Source organism: Tiliqua scincoides, chromosome 16 (assembly GCF_035046505.1).
Source record: "Tiliqua scincoides isolate rTilSci1 chromosome 16, rTilSci1.hap2, whole genome shotgun sequence".
Taxonomy (NCBI): Eukaryota; Metazoa; Chordata; class Lepidosauria; order Squamata; family Scincidae; genus Tiliqua; species Tiliqua scincoides.
The window spans coordinates 3,647,458-3,672,431 of record NC_089836.1 but is presented as its reverse complement, the minus strand read 5'-3'; the positions used below and the strand labels follow the sequence as shown (position 1 = coordinate 3,672,431).

The 24,974-nt window shown below is 49.4% G+C and overlaps 2 protein-coding genes across 8 annotated transcripts in view; one reads left to right on the top strand and one right to left on the bottom strand.

Annotated features, from left to right (window-relative positions):
• Positions 1–356: 356 nt before the first annotated feature.
• Positions 357–13,451, bottom strand: KYAT1 (kynurenine aminotransferase 1). Of its 7 annotated transcripts, none has more exons than XM_066610511.1 (14): positions 13,413–13,451; positions 11,443–11,583; positions 10,095–10,153; positions 9,310–9,460; positions 7,282–7,431; positions 6,901–6,987; positions 6,536–6,664; positions 5,318–5,438; positions 4,830–4,906; positions 3,126–3,215; positions 2,728–2,914; positions 2,365–2,441; positions 1,695–1,781; positions 357–1,103 (listed from the first exon to the last, which is right to left on the bottom strand). In XM_066610511.1, the coding sequence occupies exons 2-14, from the start codon at positions 11,542–11,544 to the stop codon at positions 1,035–1,037; spliced, it is 1,386 nt and encodes a 461-aa protein (XP_066466608.1). In that variant the 5' UTR covers positions 11,545–11,583; positions 13,413–13,451; the 3' UTR covers positions 357–1,034. The 7 variants fall into 7 exon arrangements, with proteins under 7 accessions (XP_066466608.1, XP_066466603.1, XP_066466604.1 ...); XM_066610506.1 differs by lacking the exon at positions 13,413–13,451 and adding an exon at positions 13,331–13,411; XM_066610507.1 differs by lacking the exon at positions 13,413–13,451 and adding an exon at positions 13,331–13,411 and having other exon boundaries at positions 2,365–2,438.
• A 3,893-nt stretch (positions 13,452–17,344) lies between these two features.
• The window catches only part of LRRC8A (leucine rich repeat containing 8 VRAC subunit A), a 28,769-nt gene continuing 21,139 nt past the window's right edge, over positions 17,345–24,974 (top strand). The window contains exons 1-2 of the mRNA XM_066610776.1: positions 17,345–17,423; positions 21,230–21,355. The gene's annotated coding sequence lies outside the window, so the exon portion shown is untranslated. The remainder of the gene's footprint in view (positions 17,424–21,229; positions 21,356–24,974) is intronic.

The following is a 24,974-nucleotide window of genomic DNA, read 5'->3' as shown; positions in this document are numbered from 1 at the left end:
CAAAGGAGGGGGCCCCAAAGTTTCCTGGGATCTTACATTTTCCAATCCCATGGGGACGCATGAGGTGGTGCGTGCAGGGGGTACAGTATACCCGGGCTCGGGGTTCAAAAGTAGGCCCCCGAGCCAAAGGAGGGGAGCCCAAAATTGCCTGGGAGCTCAGAATACCGACTACAGTATGATGGCTTTTGCAGACAACCAGCACAGCCAGATGGCAGTTCCCCCCCCCCACACACACACACACGCAGTCTTAGTGTCCTGTACCTAGATTGTAGCAGTCTAGAGTCAGACTTTTATGCTGCTGCTTTCCATAAAACCCACATTACAGCCAAACTTGTACAAATCTGTTCTGTTGACACATGTTTTGTTTTTATTGACAACCAGTGTTGGGATCCCCCGCCCCCCCGGTTTGGTTCAGATGGCTCAAGAGTGCAGTACAACAAAATGGGAGACAACTGTAGGACGCAGCAGATAGGTATCGCTTTTTAATGACAAGGTTAATAGAGATGCCCTCTCTTTCCTGCTACAGAAAGGGTTCAAAGAGATAACGACCCTTACACACTGCGCAAGGCCAGTGGTAACAGTGTTTCTGTTGGGCCCCAGAAAGCATAGTCATCTGTTCATAGAGCTGGCAAGATTATTATTATTTTAATCTAGTATAGATGGTCTAAAGGAGACCCCCAATCACAGCATTTAGGCTACATTTGAAGCATTCAGTAGAGGAAGGAGCATCAAAGCTGGAAACCTACATTTCTCCATTGAAATGAAAACCAGGAAGTACAAATTCCTTGCGAAGATTACCCTGGCATAGAAAAAAGTTTCACTATTCCTGCAGAACAGGAAAAGAAAGCGGGGCGAGAGAGAGATGGAGACTCTTCTCTGGTGCTCCCCGGGAGCATGTTAACATGGTGCTCCTACTCCTGCTTTCACACTTTGGCAAAGCTCGGTCCGTCAATATCCCATAAACTGCTTCGTGAGAAGCCTGTGCGGTCAGGGCCCCGCCCGCCCGCACCACCAGCCAACACAACAGGGATTGCTTAGCGTCCCGATTTCTTCCGACTCCATTCCTTCAATATATCATCTGCGGCTTTCAGAGTGGAATCCTCCTAAGGAATCAAGGAAGAGTTTCACACACCCACGTGGCCAAGCTTTATAACCCAACCCAGCCCATGGGGGATACAACAAGAGTCATATTGAACAACGTACACGAATTACATGGATGTGCTGCTATTCTTCCATCACAGAACCCAAGGTGGCACCTGTGGGATTCTCTGCAGTCTCCATCCAGGCCCTGACTATACTCGGCTTAGGCAAGCTGGCTTCAACCTTGGAGCACTCCCGGAGCCTCTCCATCCCCCCACAAAAGAAAAGGCCACCTTGATACTGAGGTGGCTACCATGTTTGCTCAATTCACCAGCCTGCTCCAAATTCTGGTTGTAACCACAACCCAGACTATGTGAAGAGAGCCCAGGTAGCAACAGGTGGGTTGCCTAGGATATTTTAACTCACCTTCCCCTGCTCTTTCCATTACTCACACCATAGCAGACCTGAGGTAGGGGGCACTCCCATAGATTGGCTTGTCAGAGTGGAAGGCCCTCCGCCTCACCACGCAAGGTCCCAGAGCATCATTTCGACAGCAATCCACTGGTTATTATAAATTCCGCTCCCCTTTTATCCTCCACCCTGGCACGACTCACCTTTGCAAAGCAGAATCTGATGAGGTGGTCAAAGTTTTTCTTCTGGGGAGCGCTGTAGAAGGCAGACATTGGGATGGCTGCTAAACCCTGCAAAGATGGAAGGGGAAGATGCGATGTCCTTCTCTCACACAACACTCAGCCCATTGCTTTATGAGCAGGAAGTGCCATTCATCAGGCTTTCCCATTAAAGCATCTTTGGCAGAGGTCTGCAGCATCCTTCCCAGCCAATCACAGCAGACGACACTGGATAAGGTGGACCAATAGCCCACAGGAAGTTTCATATCACTGCTTTTAAAGAAGTGGCTCTCTTATATTCCACAGGGGGACAGAAATTGTCCCTCTCCATCCAAGTGCAATATTTTTTCCCAGGGTCTGTTTGATAGTATCTCATAGGTTTTAAAATTTAAATTGAACCCTTTTGGCAGGAACTGTTACCCTGCACATGCCTGATTTCGTCTGATCTCGCAAGCTAAGCAGCGTCAGGCCTGGTTAGTACTTGGATGGGAGACCACCGGGGAATACCGGGTGCTGTAGGCTTAGACCATAGTCTTTCGAGACTGAAGGTTGCCAACCATTTTTTGGAATAGGGTACCCCCACTTTTCTTTTGGCTATGCAACCTTGGTGAACTTTTGTTCAAGAGCGAAAAACAACCCCACCCTTAGCACTTACCTTGTTCTTAATCATCCACTTGACAAACTGATAATCATAAAGTCCCTCCGAGTTCTCTAGTTCAGGCACTTCAGCTTCTAGAAGACAGCATGCTTTACCCACTGGACAGGGCTACCTAATGACGTAGGGGTTAATTCACCCAGCCATGTCTGTGCTTGGATGAACCAATCACTGGAGTCCCCAAGTGTACCTATCAGTGTAGGAGTCCCTGCTTGACCATGAAGCTCAATGGGACAGTCACTCCCTTGGGCAGCCCAACCCACCTCACAAAGTTGTTGGAAGGGTAAAATATAGCAGCCAGCAGAGTATCTACACTACCCTGTAAGTCTTCTTGGAGGGAGGTGGTGGAAATCACGAACTTACTGAATGCCGAGAGGTCCGCAATCACGTAGTAAGTGCCTTCCGGGACAATGGGCTTCATGCCCACAGCAGCCAGGCTTTGAATGAGCAGATCTCGTTTCCGCTGCAGCTCCCGAGGCAGCTGGACAAAATAGCTTTCGGGTCTCCCAAAACATTCGAACTCCCTTTCAAACCCGCGAGCCACTGCTTCCTGGAAGCGCAAGCAACGGAAGTCGTGGGCCTCCCGCAAAGTCTGCTGTGCTCCATTCATGACCCTAACGCCTTCCCCTCTGAGGCCCCTGGCTAGAGAGGAGGCTGCAGAGGTGGAGAAAGATTTGGGACCACTGGAACCCTCTTTGAGGTCTCTCGTGCAGTCCCGTTTCATCCAGCACTCCATACGGCGCCAGGTGCGGGTATCTCACCTGAGCCGGCGTTGCGCAATGATACACCGTGTTCTGGTGGCACGTTCGGAGGTGCTTCAGGAGGCGATCGGGCCCAATGGTCCAGCCAACCTGTGGACACCAGAAAGAAGTGAGGATGCAGATATTTCACTCTGCAGGTCATCCAGTCTCTTCCTCGTGTTGAAGATTAAGAGGTCAAGGGAAGAACAGGGACCGTGTCAGCAGCAGGCAACTGGACGCCTTGGGGCAAAGCTTGCCAGTTGGATCTCTCCAGCTAGAGGGCCGGATTTATGGATAAGCTAAGCAAATTAGGCCTCATAGTTTGAGCACCCCCTGCAGCAAATTAAAGAGTATTTCTTCACGCCAATTAAAAATCAGAAAGATGCTACATTTTCAATGAAAACACTTGAATGCAGACAGGCTTAGGCTGCCATCCTTTACAGGCTTGCTTGGGAGTAAACCCCATTGAAGGCAATGAGACTTACTTCTGAGTAGATTTGCGATGGCTTGCACCGTTAAGTGCAGGGTACGATATGTTCGATGGGTTTCTTGTTGTGTCTTTGCCTTGCGAAAGTATTCTTTGTCTTTCCGATTAAGATATAAACTTTTCAGGTAATGTTATATGATGGGGATTCTTAAGAATATAAGAACATCCCCACTGGATCAGGCCATAGGCCCATCTAGTCCAGCTTCCTGTATCTCACAGCGGCCCACCAAATGCCCCAGGGAGCACACCAGACAACAAGAGACCTCAATCCTGGTGCCCTCCCTTGCATCTGGCCTTCTGACATAGCCCATTTCTAAAATCAGGAGGTTGCACATACACATCATGGCTTGTACCCCGTAATGGATTTTTCCTCCAGAAACTTGTCCAATCCCCTTTTAAAGGCGTCCAGGCTAGACGCCAGCACCACATCCTGTGGCAAGAAGTTCCACAGACCGACCACACGCTGAGTAAAGAAATGCTTTCTTTTGTCTGTTCTAACTCTCCCAACACTCAATTTTCTTGGGCTGTGTTCTTGGGCTTGTTCAATTTTCTTGGGGGGTGTTCTTGGGCTTGATATAGTTTAGAGCCCCTGAGTGGTTTGATCCAGACCCACCAGGCTGGTCCAGTGGCAATGGGCGATAATGATATAGATATAGGCTCCCCCCACCTGCTCCACCAGTGAATCGGGAGAATCTTTGACAGTAGCTCCACCCTCTCAGTTAGAGGAGCTCTTGCTGCTACACCCTTCCACCATTCACCAGTGGGGTGGAGAATGGGAAGGGCACTCAGAGTATCCCCTAGAGGCACCATGATGAATCAGGGATCTCTGGCTGGGGAGTTGCTCCCATTTGTAAACAGTGGTGCCCAGGAATATTGGCAGCATAACGCTTTCAGTTGACTTGTCCCTGCTGCTACTAGTACTGGGGGGGGGGCGCGTTTCAGAACCTGGCCCAGTTGGGCAAACTCTCCAAAGAGGCATGGGGTCTTGGCCGGGTTCCAATTCCCGATGCCGTCCCTGGTCGGCAAGGTTATGTTTTTTGGTCAAGTCAACCCAACTGAAGCGCCAATCCTATCCACGCTCACCTGGCCGTAAGCCTCATCGACTATAGTGGGACTTACGTCTTAGTTGACATGCATAGAATTGGGCTCCAAGACCGTTTGCAAGAGAAAAAAATGGATCCTACCACGTGCAGGTAAACAGACTGGGAACCCTGCTCCTTGAGCCTCCAACTCCATACCTTCCATCCCGTGGCACTGAAGGTTTTGCCAGCGCTCCCAATGGTCACCGTGCGCTCCCACATTCCAGGCAAACTGGCTGTTAGTGGAGGAAAGAGGCATCAGATGGAAGTCACAGTTGAGGGGCAGGGGAAGGAAAGAGGCCTAAGAAAGGCCTGGGATCTCCCCCCCCCCCCCCCGTGAAATAATCTGAATATCTGCCTCAGCTTTCACAGGGAAAAACTAGATGCAAGATTCAGTGCATCACTGTCTCACGTAGAAGCTTGTTTTTAGTCCAAAATAGCAACCATGCAAGGCCCCAACCTGAACCGCGAGCCGAAGACCGGGATTTTTTGATGGCTTTTACTTTTCCATGGTGTCTTCGTGCCAGACGTTCTCCCCTGTATTCCCCAGCGGCTGTTTAACCCCAGTAATACCGTTGGCAGGAACTGTAGGGTTAAACAGCTGCTTCAAGGTGGGGGCAGTTTTGGAGACTGGATGTTTTCCTTACCTATCCGGATGTGCTCGGTTCCATCGTAGACCAGCCACTCGTAGACCTCGTCGCTGAAGCAGAGGACGTCATGCTTCACGCACAGGTCTGCGATGAGCTCCAACTCCCTCCTACTGAACACCTATCCCACATAAAAAGGATAAAAAGATAGGCAGAGGACTGGCAACTCCATCCCAAGCTGGAGTTTATAGCAGCGGTCAGTGGGTCCCCAGTCTTCAACTTCATTTATTGGGGTCATGGCATGAAAATGTTTGAAGACACTGGCTTAGTGAAAGCCCATAAGTGAGAGGATGGTGAAATAGCTCCCAGGGAGGCATGGTTTTATACCCCCCCCCCAATACTCTCATCATCGTCATCATCATCATCACTATGTTGGCAACCTCCAGTCTCGAAAGACTCTGGTATCGCACTCTGAATGGTGGTTCTGGCACAGCGTCTAGTGTGGCTGAAAAGGCCAATCCGGGAGTGACAATCCCTTCCACACTGGGAGCAAGTGCAGTCTGTCCCTGGTCTGTCTCCCTGGCTATGGGCCTTCATCATCATCATCATCACCACCACCACCACCACCACCAGGTATTTGTATACCACCTTTCTGGTCATCGGATTACTCCTCTGACTTTATTTGGTTTACATAGGTTTACATAATCTGGTCATCGGATTACTCCTCTGACTTTATTTGGTTTACATAGGCAGGTATTTCTAAATCCCCCAAGGGGATTTTTACAATCATAGAGGTTCTCTCTTTCAAGAACTAACAGCATTTCAGAATGGATCTTCCTGGTTTGGTCTCACTTCTGGCCTCCAGTTCTCCCACGCAGGCTGGCAAGCAGCTCCATCTCTCACATGGAGGGCAGCCAAGACGCTTCTTGCTCACACCAAGAGCAGATGGAATCACTCAGCTCGGCTTGTCAGTGGCTTCAAGGTCTCGCCATTCTCAGCCGTTCAGGGAGCTGCCGGTGTCCTCGAACTGGCGACCTTCTGATGTTATCTTTGGGCTAACGGAGGCTCTACCCTCTAGACCAGACCTCCTGCCCTCTCATGCTAGATCTGCCGTTCCCTTCTGCTAGCAAACTGACCATACTCCATGAGCCTTTTGTCACCTGTCTCCCTCCTATTTTCTTCTTTCTCCAAGGCACATTTGGAAAACAGATTGCACAAAGGGAAGTGCAGAAAAGCAATTAGGCTAAACATATTCCCAGTCGCAGGGCTTGCAATTACCTTCCCCAGGGGGTTGTTGGGAGTGTTCAACACAATGGCTTTGGTTCGCTGGGTGAACTTGGCCTCCAGCTCTGTCGGATCCAGCTGCCAGTCCCTGCTGGACATCAGCTTCCCACTTGCCGTGGGTTTCTGGAGAAGAGAGGAAAAGACTTCCTAAGCCATTGATCTTCAGAACAGGTTCATAGGCCAACCATGGGATGCTCCAGTCTGACCTTCACACACACCCTTCTCTTGTTCTAAGCCTCTAATGACCCTGGGAGGTAGATCAGCAGCAATCCCCCCATCTGCACAACAGTCTCCCAACCCCAGCACCCTCTTCCTTCCCACCCCAGCATAAACTGGGGCTTAGACAGCTGTCCACTTACAGGTCGTAGGGGTATGAACACCGGAGTCCCACCAGCCATTTTCACCATTGGCTCATAGCAATCAAAGAACGGCTCGATTATGATCACCTAAGAAAGCACAAGAGCGAACCTGGCATTTTAATAACTGGTGGACAAGACACAAGCTCACATCTGTGCCCTGTAATCTGAACAGGGGGTGTGGGGTAGATAGGGAGAAAAAAAAATAGCTCAGTAGCAGAATACCCTGGAGATGCAATCAATGCTACCCCTACTTGAGGATTCTGCCTGCTGAAGGTGACCTGGGACTCAGAAATGCTTTTAATCCCACCAGAAATAAAGAGGTCTGCAAAATAGCGCCCCCACTATCAAGCTGTTCCAGAAAGAGGATGGATGCCTCGTTACCTCATCTCCGTCATCCACAAGAGCCTGGAAGCAGCAAAACAGAGCCTCGTAGGCCCCAACAGTCACCATCACATCCGTCAGAGAGTCAAGCTCACGTCCGAGCAACTTCCCAAAAAAGCGAGCGAGGATTGACACCAAAGGCGGATGTCCCTGGAGAAAGGGTGGAAGAGGGGTACGGGTCACCACCATCCAAAAAACCTGTGATCGTGCAGGACTCAGCTTGGTGAGTTGCACCTGGCAGAGCTTGGTTTCCTTTCAGTACTCAACCAGAAACCTTCAAGGGGTGGGTCAGGAGTCCGCAGTGGGTGCATTCTGACCTCAGGTGGCATTGTGGTCCCCCACAGCGTTGAAGTGTGCAGACCTTGGGTTAATGTAACATGTAAACAGGCTCTGTGTGTTCATCAACAAAGATAGGTCTGAAAACCTGAGCAGAGGCAAAGTTGGGCAGGAAGAGAAAAGACCAAAAAGTAACCAAGAGGCAATGGGAAGGGCATTTGTGTCAGAGACATGTGGCGAGATCCAGGCCCCAGGGAGCTGATGCAGGTGCCCTGCTATTTTTGGATTGGCTAGCTCAGGGGTGTCAAACATAAGGCCCCGGGGGCCAGATGCGGCCCGCAGAAGCTTTTTATACGGCCCTTGGGCTTTCAGCTGCTGAGCAGTGCTGCGGTGGCACTGCTGAAAGGGCAGCCCACCTGAATATTGGGCTCTCCCATGTCTTGAAATACGATCGAGATTTGTGTGTGATGTCATTTGTAGCTAATGAGTTCCTGAGAAAAAGTGCTCATTTTTGGTTCTGACCTGTTTAATGGCATCACTTCCGGCCTAATGACATCACTTTTGGCCCTCAGCAGGCATCATGAATGCTATTCGGCCCTCGGTATGAAATGAGTTTGACACCCCTGGGCTAGCTTACTTGCTGGGTTAAGAACATAAGAACAGCCCCACTGGATCAGGCCATAGGCCCATCTAGTCCAGCTTCCTGTCTCTCACAGCGGCCCACCAAATGCCCCAGGGAGCACACCAGGTAACAAGAGACCTGCATCCTGCTGCCCTCCCTTGCATCTGGCATTCTGACATAGCCCATTTCTAAAATCAGGAGGTTGCGCATACACATCATGGCTTGTACCCCGTAATGGATTTTTCCTCCAGAAACTTGTCCAATCCCCTTTTAAAGGCGTCCAAGCTAGACGCCAGCACCACATCCTGTGGCAAAGAGTTCCACAGACCAACCACACGCTGAGTAAAGAAATATTTTCTTTTGTCTGTTCTAACTCTCCCAATTTGAGTGGATGTCCCCTGGTTCTGGTGTTATGTGAGAGTGTAAAGAGCATCTCCCTATCCACTCTGTCAGTCCCCTGCATAATTTTGTATGTCTCAATCATGTCCCCCCTCAGGCGTCTCTTTTCTAGGCTGAAGAGGCCCAAACGCCGTAGCCTTTCCTCATAAGGAAGGTGCCCCAGCCCTGTAATCATCTTAGTCGCTCTCTTTTGCACCTTTTCCATTTCCACTATGTCTTTTTTGAGATGCGGCGACCAGAACTGGACACACTACTCCAGGTGTGGCCTTACCATAGATTTGTACAACGGCATTATAATACTAGCCGTTTTGTTCTCAATACCCTTCCTAATGATCCCAAGCATAGAATTGGCCTTCTTCACTGCCGCCGCACATTGAGTCGACACTTTCATCGACCTGTCCACCACCACCCCAAGATCTCTCTCCTGATCTGTCACAGACAGCTCAGAACCCATCAGCCTATATCTAAAGTTTTGATTTTTTGCCCCAATGTGCATGACTTTACACTTACTGACATTGAAGCACATCTGCCATTTAAGTTAAGGCTTTACCTACCCTGCCTATCCTTTCTGCATGCCGCTGATACATGTGCATAAACCATCCCCCCCCCCCCCAATCCACTTCCATCATTTTGTAGTAGAGACCACAAAGTTTTTCCATTCTGGGTTGATTGACCACTTAGCCAAATCTGGGGCACACTGAATGTGCTACTGAGAGGGAGGTCTCACGCACAAAAGCTCGGGTGTACTGATGCAGCAAGGTGTTCTCTCCGCTAACAGCCGCCACGAATGCTTCCTGGACAAAGTCCGGCGGGGCAAAGTTGGGGAAGCCTTGGCCAAGGTTCACCGTCTTGTAAGCGTGAGCCAGCTGCACAAACTCCACCCTGAGAAGAACAAAGATATCAAGTTAGCACCTCCTGCCTTAGAAAGATGCAGATAGGGGCTGCTCTTGTGGGTATTGATAATATCCAGGGCAATGGGTTCAAGGGAGCCTGGAAGGGCTCAAGAAGACTCCAAGCCCCCTCCCTGAATGCAACGCTTTAATTTTTCCTTGAACATAGATCCCTAACCCTCTAAGCCAGTGTTTCTCAAACTGTGGGTTAGGGCCCACTAGGTGGGTTGCAAGCCAATTTCAGATGGGTCCCCATTCATTTTATTTTTAATATAAGAGACTTGGTGCTACCATGGTATGTGACTGCATTTGGGGAAATGTGACAGATCTGTACTTTTAACGCGCTCCTATGTGTATGCTTTTAACAATGATAGTAAATGGGTCTTACTCCTGGGTAGGATTGCTGCTTAGGACTGTTAAAATTTTCCTGCTTGATGATGTCACTTCCGGTCATGACATCACTTTCCGGTGGGTCCTGACAGATTCGCATTTTAAAAAGTGGGTCCTGGTGCTAAAAGTTTGAGAACCACTGCTCTAAGTTGTAGAATGACATGGGCATCTGGGCAACACAGAAATCACCCCCAGCAACCAAACCTGGCCAAGGAGTTCAGTTGACACCAGCCTACCAGATATTCTTGTCCACTCCTTCCAGTCGCCGAGCATGGACCATCTTGGACATGTTTGCCTGGAGAACAGAAGTGTGAACTGGTTAACAGTCAGGAATGAGATAAACAAGTCAGTTAATGGTTCTACAGGGCTCTTGAATAAGCCTCAAGATCCACTTGAGAGGAGGGGCAGAGGTACAAGTCTCAGGTGACTCATTTCTCTCTTGGTGTGGTCAGTCTGAAGGACAAAGACAGCCCGAGCTGTTGGGAAGGGGCAGAGACTCAGAGGGGAATTTGAGCTGGGTTACCCTGCACCCACGGGTATTTTGGCTATAACTTTAGATCAGGGGTGCTCAAACCCCGGCCCTGGGGCCACTTGTGGCCCTTGGGGCCTCTCAATGTGGCCCTCAGGGAGCCCCCAGTCTCCAATGAGCCTCTGGCCCTCTGGAGATTTGTTGGAGCCCACACTGGCACGACGCAACTGCTCTCAGCGTGAGGGCGACTGTTTGACCTCTCGCGTGAGCTATGGGTTGAGGGCTTCCTCCACTGCTTGTTGTTTCACATCTGTGATGCAGTAGCGGCAGCAAAGGAAAGGCCGGCCTTGCTTTGTGCAAGGCCTTTTATAGGCCTTGAGCTATTGCAAGACCTTCATTCATTCATATAAGTTCATCTTTAATATACGCATTTATGTAAACTTATGTAAATGTATTCAAATTTTAAATGTAAATTAATTCTTTCTTTCCCTGGCGCCCCCCCATGCAGTGTCAGAGAGATGATGTGGCCCTCCTGCCAAAAACTTTGGACACCCCTGCTTTAGATGAAAGAGAGATATTTCAACATGGTTCGTTTCGTTTCATTCCGCATTAAATCACGCATCAATTGATATATAACAGGATGGTATTATTTGAAGATAAAGATTTTTAAGATTTTTACTAGCAGTGGTGTCACAGACGACCCATGTGCATCACCTTGTGTGGCCCACACCTCCCACACTGTGCTAGTGACACCACTGATTGTATATATTTAACTGCTAGGAATTGCATTTCATTTATTTGATGCAGTGAACTGCACTCCAGAAAACCTGATGCTGAAATAAAGTGGGTTGCCTTTGAGATGCTGCAAGACTGTTTTTCCTGCAACAGACTACTGTGGCTACCCTATCTGAAATGGCTAATAAAAAAAGGAAGTCATTAAACTCCCTGCAAGTAGAAAATTGGATGTCGGGGGGAAAAAAATGACTCTGTTCTGACAACCGTGATGTGCTCGCCAGACATCGTCCCAAGAGAGGGGATGGGGTTATTAAAAATGGGCCCTTCAGGTCTTCAAAGCAAACATTCACATGCTATTTTGGCATCCTTCTTACGACAACCTTGTGGAGTAGGCCACCACTGCCCTCGAGGGGATAGAGCAGAATACGATTCTTCCTTCTCAGAAGCTCCTGTCGCAAATAAAGTGCTGGAGTTTTAAGCATCCCACAGCAACCCCTGTTTGCAGCCCGAGAGACATGAACCTGCATTGCCACACAAAGAGAAGGAGAGAACACATGTCATTACCAGGATTTGAATGCAGGACCTTCTGCAAGCAAAACAGGGCTACAGGACTGGGCTACAGTCCCTTCGTGAATAAGGGAGCAAGACTTCCAGTCACCTTCCCTTAAGCCCAGAGGGGGTGGTGTCACCCGATGGAGGCCAGCACATCACCCCCATGATGAACAGGGCAATGCCCCATGTGGTGGGTAAGGTGATGCACCATTGCTCTGCCCCACTGGTTTTTTGCCTCTAACTTTTGCTAGAATAGAGATATTTCACCGCGGCTTATTTCATTGCACTCTGCAGGAAATTACGCATCAAATGATATATAACAAGATGGTATTATTCAAATGTACCAAGATTAAAAAAAAAAAAAATTTGGCCAGTAGTAGTGTCATCCCTCCATGTTCATCACCTTGTGCAGCCCACCCCCCAGCATCTCCCTAGTGACACCACTGCCCAGAGGCCTCTAATTTACAGTTTAAGGATCAGATGAGGTCACAACACAGGGGAAAAAAAAAAAAAACACCTGTCACCTACGCAAACCATGAGGTTTTTTTATCATGGTCTACTGATCCTGAAGTTATATCGGTTAGCTATTCCTTGGATTTGCTTTGTGCACCGTTGTCTTCCTGGTAAATCAGCAATAGATACAGACCCGTCACAGCAAGTTGGGGGAAAACAAGCTACGCGGGTTGCTACGATCACAGAATAACCCAAGCACAAGAACACCTCTCAGCCTTGATCAGAAATGAGAGGCAGGAGTCTTGAAAGAATGAGGAGAGATCATGAGGAACATCCACTGAATTAAGAGTTGATACTGAGACTTGGTAGTATCTCCTCCGGCCTTAATCAGGACAATGGATTTGTACAGGTAGATTACACCTAATCCGGACATCCAAAACCAAAGACTGTGCCAAAATCCAGCCATTTTGGCAGCATCTCTGGGTAGTGCTGGGAGAAGCCCTCCTCTGAAACTCTGCAGAGATGCAACCTGCCTGTTTTAACACTACTGAATGCCCATCTAGTCCAGCTTCCTGCATCACAAAGTGGCCCCACCAGATACCCCAGGGGGCACACAAGACAACAAGAGACCTGCACCCTTGCATCTGGCATTCCAAGGTAGCCTACTTCTAAAACAGGAGGTTGCACATACCTACCACGGCTTGTAACCCACGATGGACTTTTCCTCTAGAAATGTACCCAATCCCCTTTTAAAGGCATCCAGGCCAGATGCCATCACCACCTCCTGTGGCAAGGAGTTCCACAGACTAATTACCCACTAGGTAAAGAAAATTTTCTTTTGGGCTGACTTACTCTCCACAGCTCAAGTACCGTAGCAGCAGCCACATTCCCCAGGTCTAATTCCACATTTTTATGACAGCTGGTATGCTACTCACTGACTTCCGGGGTGTCGACAAAGCTGCTCAGGAACCACAAGAAGCCTGCACCGGATTGAAACAAAGCTTGCAATCTGATTCACCGCTTGCCTAGGAGCAAATTCCCCCAGGACTTCCTTCTAAGCAACTAGTAGGTATGTGCCTTAAGAAGGTGGTCACTTGAGCTCGTCCACCTTGCCAATTCGGGTGGCCAATATGCAGATTAGCCAGTTAGCTGTGTACCTATAAATGCCCTGAGATCAGCAGTGCTAAACAGCTGACTTTGGTCTCCCTCCGTCGCACTGCTGTTAAAGGCACAAGAGCAACCTGTTCTGTTTTCCTGGGTCACCTTTCTCCCAACCTTCATTGTAGTTCAAGTGCGGCGAGAGGCGTCAGAGTGGTTGTTTCCAGGACCCATTTTTAATAAGCACCTTTTGAAAGGAGAAAATGAAACAAAGCCCTCTTGTAGATGTTGACAGCCCTCTGCTGGATAGAGCCAGAATTCATTCCACCACCCCCAAAATAGGAAAAAGGGGTGTGCGTGAATGTACGGCTAGAGGTGTTTGTTTCTGGTGAGTAACATAGGATCACAGCCTAAGTTTTACTGAACATGAGGGGCTTACTTCTGAGCAACGTAAACAGCACCTTTCCAAACACCTCCGTGTCTGGTATATTCAGGGTCACCAAATGTCATAATTGCAAAAGAGGACAAGGCCCCCCCAAATGTAGGACATCCAAGACAAATGTACATGACAAAATAAGAGCTAAAAACGCTTGACTATTGATTTCTTGTGGTTAAACACTATTACTTATTAAGTTTAAAATTATATTACATATAATTTATTAATTACAAGAAGACTGTGCGCTGCCTGCAAGGGACTGCTCACAGGGAAAAGGAGGACATTTAAGTTCTTTTCCAGGACATGAGGCTGAAAAAGAGGGCATCTGGTCACCCTGGGTATATTAGCTGCCCCGAGTTGAAGTGGCAAAGATTACCGCACAATCCTGTGCATGTTCACTTGGTAGTAAGTCCAATTTTGTTCAATGGAGTTTGGTTCCAGGTAAAGTACATGGGTGACCTACATGATACTTGGGTGGGAGTAAGCCCCGCTGAATTCAGTGGGACTTCTGAATATACACGCATAGGATTGCAGTGAAGCAGCACAATCCTATGCATGTCTACTTAGAAGGAAGCCCACTGTGTTCAGTGGGACTTACTCCAAGATAATTGTGCATAAGATTGCAGCCTCCAGTTGCAGGCAAGTTCATTTATTTTTAGTTATTTCCTTCTTCAGTTATATTGACATATTATAATTCAGTTATAATAACATATTATATAATATGTAATTATATATTACATGTTGACATATTATAATTCAGTTATAATAACATATTATATAATATGTAATTATATTACATGTAATTTATTAATTACAAGAAGGCTATGCACTGCCTGCAAGGCACTGCTCACAGGGAAAAGGAGGACATTTAAGTTCTTTTCCAGGACATGAGGCTAAAAAAGAGGGCATGTTCTGGAAAAAGAGGACATCTGGTCACCCTGGGTATAGCTCAGTCAGTGGCTCAGAGAGTTATTTGGAGGGCTATCTGGTGGGTGCCATCGTCTTGGCCACCACCTGAGCCAGGGTAGGGCACCAGGGTAGTGTGCCATGGGGTCACCACAGCTGGGGGGCCAGGGGTGGATCCATTGTTTGTGTTGGGAGGGGGGAAGGAGCACTACCTTAACTCTAGAACCCAGGTCAACTAGGTGGGTAGACCTGGGCTCCCAGTTGAACTTTGACCCCTTTTCCAAAGTGGGTCCTGGTGCTAAAAAGTTTGGGAAGCACTGGTCTAGACCATCTCGGGTGGTCTTGCCCACTACTCTTTCCCCCTCTCCTACTCCGATCCCCTTTTCCTTTTTAAATCCAGGGGGCAAGAGGAGCATCAATAGTCATAAGACTGGGTTAAGAAGATGCAGCATTTGGCCTACGGCTCCAGGCGCCAGGAAGGCTTGGGCCAACCCTGCCCAAAAAAAGGCAGAAGAAGGAGGGCAAAACTGTAAAGCCACAATCTGCTGAAACAAAACTGGCACAGTTGTGGCATATGTATCCTTGAGCACAGTGACCCTGAGAACAAGGATGGAGAACAGCCATCAAAACTGAGCCAAGTCAATGTACTCAGGATTGCCGAATTAGTGGCGTGCCTGGAGACCGCAGATGAATTAGGGGATGTATTTTCAGGTCTGGTTTCGGCACTTAAACCTTCAAACCAGCCTCCTCCACACTAAGGAGACAGCAATGATTGCCTTTCAATTCTCCTTTATGAATATTTTAGGATTTTACGATCGAGGTCAGTGTTTGCCCATGACACAGCCCAATAAAAAGGACAGCGAGGGAAGAGTCCAGAGTGTGCCATGAAGCCCAGTTATTTTACTGATGCCACCAAAAGAAAAAGCACATTGGAATCCGATATGGTCACAGATATTTTTTTTTTTGGGGGGGGGGGGGGAACTTTGCTATTTCAAGCCCCATCAGACAAATGCTTCCATCAGCAAATGCCTTGACATTGGCAAACCCATGTCATGGAAATGCTTTGGGTGGTCAAAAATGTGCTCTTTGTGGAGAACAGCGGCCTTCTGGACTGTGACTGTGGAGCCCAAGCCTATGCATGTCTACTCAGAAGTAAGTCCCATTATAGTCCATGGGGAAAGTCCCAGGAAAGTGTGGAGATGGTGGCAGCCTTAACCCATTGCTGTGCTGCCTAGAAAAGGCAGCAAAACTTTGAGTGCCTGGAGGCAGTGGCGACACTATGGGGTGGGGAGGGTGCGGGCCGCCACTGAGTGTGTGTGTGTCTAGCCAAAAATTTTTAAATCTTGGTATGTTTGAATAATATTGATTTGTGCAGAACTTGGGCTCAGTCGACTGCTGTAAATTGGCCTGAGGGGATGGTAGCCTGTGCCTTTCATGAGCCAATAGACAGTCAGTCTGAGTTTGTCTGAGCCAATCATTATAAAGTTTTGTTTGAGCCAATGGGGTCACCCGAGTACCTTGTAACAAGCCCTTGAGAGTGGAGGACCAAATGGAAAACTGCTGCAGTGTCAGTGGAGGAAAGGTAGAGGCTGCTGTGTGCAGAGGAACTGAGGCTATAAAAGGGGCAGCACCAGCAAAAAGCAGAGAGACCACCAGGGAAGAGCTGTTGTGAGGAGCTTTGGAGTGAGCTCTACAGAGGAATAGGGGCCACTAGGGAAGCTCTGCAGAGAAGGAGCAAGAAGAGCAAGCTGGAGAGACCACCAGGGGTAGAGCTGCAGAGAGGAGCTGAGAGAGCTGCTGGAAGGAGCCCTGGGAGAAAGTGCCCCTTGCCAGAGCTGAGAACCAGAGGGGAACTTCCATCAAGCCTCCAGCCCTTGGCCTGCTTTGAGGCCTGCCTGCCTGCCTGCCTGAGGTCCCTTCTCAATTGGGGGAATTTGGAACAAGGTTGTTTGGTTCAGGTTCCATTCCTCCTAATAAAAGTCTTAAACTTAGTTTGGTGGCAGTGGTCTCTTTTGATCCTGCATAACAATTTCATCCTGTTAGATATCATGTGATGTGTAACTTCATGCAGAAATTGAAATATCTCTCAATCTATTAAAAGCAAAGTACACCTTGAAGTGAATGGGGACCCACCTGAAATGGGCTCAAGACCCACCTAGTGGGTCCCAACCCACAGTTTGAGGAACACTGGTCTAACAGCCCAATCCTATCCATGTCTACTCAGAAGTATGTCCCATTAGTGTCAATGGGGCTTACTTCCAGGAAAGTGTGGATAGGATTGGGCTGTAATATATTACAAATAAAAGGCACCTTGAAATGAATGGGGACCCACCTGGAACAGGCTCGCAACCCACAGTTTGAGAAACACTGGTTTAATATATTACAAATAAAAGGCACGTTGAAATGAATAGGGTCCCACCTGAAATGGGCTCGCGACCCACCTCGCGGGTCCAGGCCCACAGTTTGAGAAAAACTAGCGACTAGGTACAAAATATGTGCATACCCCTTTAAAAGTGCCGGCGCCCCTTTCCAACATGGCCACTTCGTGCACCGTTCCCCTTACCAAAGATGGCCGCCTGCCCTTTCCCTGTTATGTATCCCTACCCATTCTTGTTTGCCCTTCACCAAAATGGCCGCCGCGGCGTCACCCCCAGCCGTAGCGGAGCCCTGGCCCTCTTCAAACATGGCCGTCGGCATCCGTTCCTAGAGGCCCCTCCCCTCTGTCCGTTCTCCACTCGCCTCGTGCAAGGTGGCGCCGCCTGGCGGCCCGGGCGAGGAGGAGGAGGCGGCGCTGCTGGGGATGCCCATGCCGGCTGGGTGAGGTCAGTTCCGGGGTGGAGCAGCCGGGACTGGTGCAGTGAGGGAGCGGGGACAAAGCAGCAGAAGCCCGCGGGACCGAGCTGGAGGCGCTGCCAGGTGGGTGGGAGGCTGGCAGGTAGGGGGTCTGGGGGACTCCCTCTGGAGCTGGCAGTGACTGGGCACCCCTCGGGAGGGGGAGGCAGTGGGTGGCCAGCAGCCGTGGGCTGGAGGAGGGCGCGAGGGGAAGAGCTGGGGAGCCTTGAGGACTAGTAACTTGACTAGTAACTTGGCGGGCATGTGGGGCTGGTGGGATGCAGGAGTACACGGGGCATGCTGAGCCTGTCCCCCTGGAGCACTGGGAAGGGGTCTCTGAGGAAGGGGGTGCTGGGTGGGAAGGGCTGGGGAGCCTTGAGGACTAGAAACCTGGTCGGCTCACTTGCTCCCCTAAAGAGTGGGCATGTGGGGCTGGCGTATGTGGGGCATGCTGAGCCTGTCCTCCTGGAGCACTGGGAAGGGGTCCCTGGGAAAGGGGGTGCTGGTTGGGCAGGGCTAGGGAACCTCCAGGTCTAGAAACCTGGTTGGTTAATTTGCTCTCCCCTCTCTGTTAAAGGGTGGGCATGTGGGGCTGGCGGGGAATGGGATATGGGGCATGCTGAGCCTATCCTCTTGGAGCACTGGGGAAGGGTTGCTGAATGGGTAGGGCTGAGGAACCTTGAGGACTAGAAAACTGGTTGGTTCATTTGCTCTTCCCTGTTTGTTAAAGGGTGGGCATGTGGGGCTGGTGGGGAATGGGATATGGGGCATGCTGAGCCTATCCTCTTGGAGCACTGGGGAAGGGTTGCTGAATGGGTAGGGCTGAGGAACCTTGAGGACTAGAAAACTGGTTGGTTCATTTGCTCTTCCCTGTTTGTTAAAGGGTGGGCGTGTGGGGCTGGTGGGGAATGGGATATGGAGCATGTCGAGCCATTCCTCCTCGACCACTGGGGAACGGGAGGGGGCAGGAGTGAGATGTGCTGCTTTGAAGGAATGAGAAATGCAGTGGACTAATCACCTTGTTGGTTGTTTGAAAGAATGGGAATGTGGGGCTGCTAGGATGGAGGGGAGCCTGTTGACCCATTGCTGCTTGAGCATTAGGGAAGGGGGGTGCCTGGAAGAGGATGGTGGTTATGGAAGTTGCAGGCTAGAAGACTAGTAGTCACCTTGTGTTTCTGGCTGTCAGTGAAAGGGGTGGGGCAATATGGGGCTGGCAGAATGGTGGGGAGTAAGGCCACCCAGGTTTTTGGCATGGGGAGGGAAAACCTTGGCGATGGAGTGGGGAACAAGCAAATGGAAAGGGGTGGTGATGGAAGGCTGAAGTACCTGGGTGGAGGAGGCAGGAGAAAGGCTTGGTTTTAGGGGGCTGAGATGGCAGATCAGGAGGGGTTTCCAGGGGGTTCCTTTGAGAAGGTAGATCTAGAATGGTGGGTTTGAAGGAGTTGAAAACTTTGGAAGGGTCATTAGCCCTTTTTTGGGCTGCTAGGCTGAAGAGCTGTAGGTATGAAACAGCAATCTATGGGACTGGAAGTGAGGGAATTGGAAAGGTTGGAAAGAGGGGGTTTCCAGGTGGTGCGTGGTGACAGTTGGGGGAGCAGATCAGGCTGTTGAGGGCTTGGTGCATAAGGGAGAACATAGGCTTGATATGGAGGGAGAACAGGTAAAAGGACACCCCCCCCCTCCAAAGCTTTGTGGAAGACATTTGGAAGGGAAGCAACAATAGAGGGTTGGGTACAATGAGGTCAAGTAAAAGAGGGAACTTCCGTTTTTTATGAAGGATGGGGGCAATTGAAAGGTGTGCAATGGCCAGGGAGAGGGTAGGAAAATTGGGGCATAAAATGGCCTTCTCAATTAGGATTAGGACTGTCTTGCCCCATCTCAAAAGTGGCAGCAAAAGGAGAGAGGCCAAGTGAAGATTGATATCGAGATGCCAAGGAAGAAGATAGCATATTGGGAGTTCTGTAAGGGATACAGAAGTGTGTGGGTGGGCACTCACTTGCCTTGTCGATGAGAGGGGGGGTCTCAAAGTGGGGAGGAGGAATGATGAATCCCTGATCCGTTCTGGGGCAGGCAGGATCGAGGCAGAGGGTTAGCAGAGGGAGGTTTTGAGGCTGGATGAGAACTGAGAGGTCTTGGAGCTGGTGGTTGAAAGGAAGAGTTGGTGACTCAAGCTGTGAGTAAGTCGAAAAAGGGCTGTTACTAAGTTACTAGTCCCTGTTTGCTGTTGTCATGAGTCTGGAGGGGGGTATGTGGCAAGAAAGAGGGAAATGAGGGGGTGGGATAGAGAGAGAGAGTGTGTGAGCATTGGGAAATTGAGTAAATGAGCTGATGTGTGAGGAGGAGGAGGGGGGCATTCGGCTGTCTGAAAGCACAGAGGAATTGTGTTGGCATGTGGGCAGCCTGGAGGCAGAGTCATGGATGTGGCATTGGGAGACTCTTGGAGAGGTGGCGGAATCCTCCAGAGGGAGCCCAAGGGGCCAAGGGGAAAGGTGGGGCAGAAGAAGGAAAGGTTTTTGGGTGTGGAGAGGCAGAGAGAAATCCCCGGGAGTTTTTTTCCAGGAAGCGCATAAGCCGTGATGGGTTTTGAGGAGGTAGCTTCAAAGCATTTGGCGCAGTTGCTGGTTGCCTCATAGCCCTCTGGCTATCGTGCGCTGCATTTAACAGTTGCCCAGGCCTGCTAGCCTTAGTGGGGTGGGGTAGGGTATCGGGTGGGAATAATGGTGGTGTGCTGTAAGAATGGAAGCCTACATGCATGGCAAGACATATCGTCTGCTTTTTATATTTAAGGGTTATGGGATGATCCCACTGAACAGGGTCAAACAGGGTTACGCTCTCCTCGGAAGTGCGGGGGAAGCAACGGGAACAGTTGGGAACAGGCCCAACAGCATGATGGTTCTAGGAAGCCGGCCAAAGTTTCCTGAAGGCAGGGATGGGCAGAATATGTGGTCTTCCTGAATTTCTTGTCATGGAGCCTCCTGTCTCCAGGAGGTATTTAACAGGGATATCCTCCAGGGATATTTAACAACATTCCCCCCCCCTCCCAATTTTGAAACTGTGTTGGTTTCATGTTTGGCTCTGCTGGGAAAAAAACAAACCACCGTTTAGGTCCTTAGCAGGTCAGAAAAGGAAACTAAGTTCAGAAGCAACTGTTGCCATCGCTATTGAGAAGGGAGGCGCATGGTTTTTAGGTTCATCCAATGATGCGCAGTGTGGCAAAAGCGGATAGGAGGGGGACTTTTTTCTCCCCCCCCTCTTTCCTATAATCCTTCAGGACTGAAATTTCTAGGCAGGAGCTTTGAAATGGAAAGAGCTTCTTCTCCATTGTCTTGCTTGTGGGCAAAGGGTGCGCAAACTATTGCAAAGGGTGGTGGCGTTCACGTTGTCTGAACGTAGCCTGTCGCCTGTCCGAGCACAGAGGCTTGGGGTGAGCGTGTTGGAACGCGGTGGCTCTGGCCCAATCCTATCCAGTTTTCCAGCCCCGGTGCAGCTGTGCTAATGGGGTATTCATTGCATCCTGCAATGGGTGGGCAGTCACGGTGGCCTGTTTCTTCCCTCACATCTGAGCTGCATTGCGCCTGCATCGGTGCTGGAAAATTGGATAGGACTGGGCCAATGGCCCCAATGAGTTCAGGTTGGACAGAGAGAGAGGCCTGCTGCCTCTTTCAGCTGCCCCCCAGTGCTGAGCTGAACCAAGGAAAAGCAGCTTCGTAAGGACCATAAAACAGCAGCTGGATATATGGGTAATTCTACACGCATGGAGAATACACAGCAAGTTTAAAAATTCACCATCCTTACGAATAATGAGATATTTTTCCCTGTTTGACTTGGCCTTAAGTCTTTCTCTTCAGATTGGTTCCAAAAATGTAAGTCAGTTGTGCGTGTGTTTTTAGGGAAGCGGCTTCCATGGCGCTCGGGGAATGCGTCCTTTCAGTACCTGCTCAGGATCCAGCTCAGGGAGGCAACGGCAATCTTCATCACAGAGGACTGAAGTACAGATAGCAGAACCCAGCTATACGGTGAGTGGGGGCTACTCTGGGGGTGATGCATTTGGTAACCTGCTTTTGTGTGTGTGTCCTTTGGTGTTGTTTTTTTTAAAATGCAAAAGCAGTATTGGTCTTGGGCCAAACAGAAAAAGCCTGGAGGCCAGAGGGTAAAAGCAAAGGGGGGGGGGGAATGTTCTTGCATCTCATTGCTGCTTTAGGCATGACTTGAATGTGAAAGCAGCTTGGCAGATAGAACTCCTTAAATTGTGTAACCAGCTTGCAACTAGGGGCTTCCAAGCCCTTCTAGGGAACCGGACTTCCCGCAAGCTTCTTCTCTCAAGCATGACTTGCAAGAGGCCCCATTTGCACCCATTGCCGCGTGGCATCCGTATCTGTGACGAGCTCTTGCAAAATGGTGTGGTGAAAGTGCGAACTGGGGCCCATGCTGGCGGCTCTTGCCCATGCCTCAGGTTGTGACCATTGCCGATTCCTGTCCTCCCGCTGCCTTCCTGCTGGGTGCCCACCTGGGAAAGCTTGGCAGGAAGCAGCCAGGAGATGCACAACTCTGTCCTTCTGCTACCTAGTTCCCGGGCACCATGGGGCAGGGGGGGCTGAAGCTGCCGTTGCACTTGGAAATCTCAATCGCTGTCAGGGAATGATGTGGCCCCTTTGGTTTCTCGGTGCTGCCAAACTGCGTGGGAGATTAAAAGCCACTTAGCAAACTCTTTCCAATGCAAGGAAGCCTCGCTGCCTATCCTTGGTAGATGACTGAGTACTATTAATACCTAATGGAGTGCAAATTCTGTAGGAACATAAGAACAGCCCCACTGGATCAGGCTACAGGCCCATCTAGTCCAGCCTCCTGTATCTCACAGCGGCCCACCAAATGCCCCAGGGAGCACAACAGATAACAAGAGACCTGCAAGGCCTCCTGGGAATTGTAGTTTAAGAACATAAGAACAGCCCCACTGGGTCAGGCCACAGGCCCATCTAGTCCAGCCTCCTGTATCTCACAGCGGCCCACCAAATGCCCCAGGGAGCACACCAGATCACAAGAGACCTCATCCTGGTGCCCTCCCTTGCATCTGGCATTCTGACATAACCCATTTCTAAAATCAGGAGGTTGCGCATACACATCATGGCTTGTAACCCATAATGGATTTTTCCTCCAGAAACTTGTCCAATCCCCTTTTAAAGGCGTCCAGGCTAGACGCCAGCACCACATCCTGTGGCAAGGAGTTCCACAGACCGACCACACGCTGAGTAAAGAAATATTTTCTTTTGTCTGTCTTACCCGCCCAACACTCAATTTGAGTGGATGTCCCCTGGTTCTGGTGTTATGTGAGAGAGTAAAGAGCATCTCCCTATCCACTCTGTCCATCCCCTGCATAATTTTGTATGTCTCAATCATGTCCCCCCTCAGGCGTCTCTTTTCTAGGCTGAAGAGGCCCAAACGCCGTAGCCTTTCCTCATAAGGAAGGTGCCCCAGCCCCGTAATCATCTTAGTCGCTCTCTTTTGCACCTTTTCCATTTCCACTATGTCTTTTTTGAGATGTGGCGACCAGAACTGGACGCAATACTCCAGGTGTGGCCTTGCCATCGATTTGTCCAACAGCATTATAATATTAGCAGTTTTGTTCTCAATACCTTTTCTAATTATCCCAAGCATAGGATTGGCCTTCTTCACTGCCGCCGCACATTGGGTCGACACTTTCATCGACCTGTCCACCACCACCCCAAGATCTCTCTCCTGATCTGTCACAGACAGCTCAGAACCCATCAGCCTATATCTAAAGTTTTGATTTTTTGCCCCAATGTGCATAGGTTTTCTCTTTTCTCTCTCTCTCTCTCTTTTCTCTCTCTCTCTAGATTGGTGTTCTGCAGGCCCTTGTGTTACTCGGGATCAAAGGTTGTCAGGCTCTGTGCTATTGATGGGTCTGGTGCAAGTTGCTGTGAGCCTCGGGCTAAAGATCTGCACTAGACACCCCTGGGTGTCTGTGCCCACCCTCCAAGTTTATTGGGCCCAGGAGGTGATGGCTCTTCCCACTCTCCCCATCAGCAAATGGTTATGTGGTAGACTAGTCCACTCGTCTTGGACTTGGAGGGGTAAAACCTGGATCTTGAGAAACTAGTAGAATTTCTCCCTGGGAAGTGAGATTTGTGGCAATTCAACACCCCCTTCTTCACCCCAGGACCTCAGAAAAGGTCAGAGCTGACATCCAATCCTGGCAGAGAGGTACTTACCTGGCAGCCTAAGACCTCCCTTTGGCCTGCATGGGCGAGGGGGGTGCACAAAAGGTATGCTCACAAACTCTAGAGCACAGTGTACTGAGATCCAGGCCTTGCTGGCCTCCTTCACCACTCCTTTAATTTGGTCTGAATGCTCACAGCTGCGCTTTAAGTCTCTTCCTGGACCACACTCCTCCTCGATGTGTTAATGCAATGGTTCCCCGGGGAGCTGCGGAATCCTCACTAAAAACTCACCACCCTCTACAATGTATAGGATTGTAGTCCTAATGGGGAGCTGTGGCCAGTGGCCCAGGAGGTCAAGGGAGCTGCTGGTCAAAAAAGTTTGGGAACCACTGTTAATGTAACAATCGCTGGACTTTAGAACACTTGGCATGTTCTCTGTTCTGGAATGCCATATTGCTGAGAAAAGATGGGCATCGTCTTTGGCATTTAAACTTTTTTTTTTTGGTCTTCTTCGGAGGCAGGTCTGGTAGTATTTCATTCCATTTTTTGCCCTGGCTTCCAAATCAACAACACCCTTGCTGGTCTTCTTAGGGAGAAAAAGACTGGCGTTGGTCAATTTTAATTCTGTGAGTGCTTCCTAGAGGCTTTCTCAGTGCTTATCCTCTTCTAAGCCTCTCTTCAGGGATCTGTCCGTCGTTGCAAAGGGTGGAGTTTGGGGTCACCTTTATCCCTGTGGCATCATTTGCACTTGGTGCCTCTTGCTCTTCGTTCAGTTGCTGAAAGAAACTGTGTTTCTTTCATTAAATCATTTTTCCCTCCTTCATGCAGAAAGTCGATAACTGATTTCCAGTTATTCATAAGTTTTTGTTGATTTTTCTTTAAGTTGTAAGTTTATCAATTTCTGTGAAGTCCATGACTTTTGTGTCGTCCCCACCCCAATCTTCTATTGACTTTATGTCTGTGGTTTTCCAGTATTGTGCGTAGAGTATTCTTGCCACACTTACTAAAAAAAAAATTATAGTGGTTTTATATGAATTTGGGAAGCTGATTCCAAAAATGACATTGGTTTTGCACTGTTACCCTGCACATGCCTGATCTCGTCTGATCTCGAAAGCTAAGCAGCATCAGGCCTGGTTAGTACTTGGATGGGAGACCGCTTGGGAATACTGGGTACTGTAGGCTTATACCATAGTCTTGCAAGACTGTAGGTTGCCAATCATTTGTTGCGTCTAGTTTTGGAGGTACAGCATATGCGTTTTCCAGGATCATACAAAATTATCGTATCCAGTTGAATTACTTTCATAACACCCCTTTTACCCGCGACTTATCCATGGGGTCATAGTGAGTTCCAGTTTTTTGGGCTGGACCTACTCTTATCTGTGATGTTGACGTATACATGGTAATCATGCCCTGTTTATTTCCTGCCATTTGATGCTCCTGGTTTTCATTGAAAGCCATC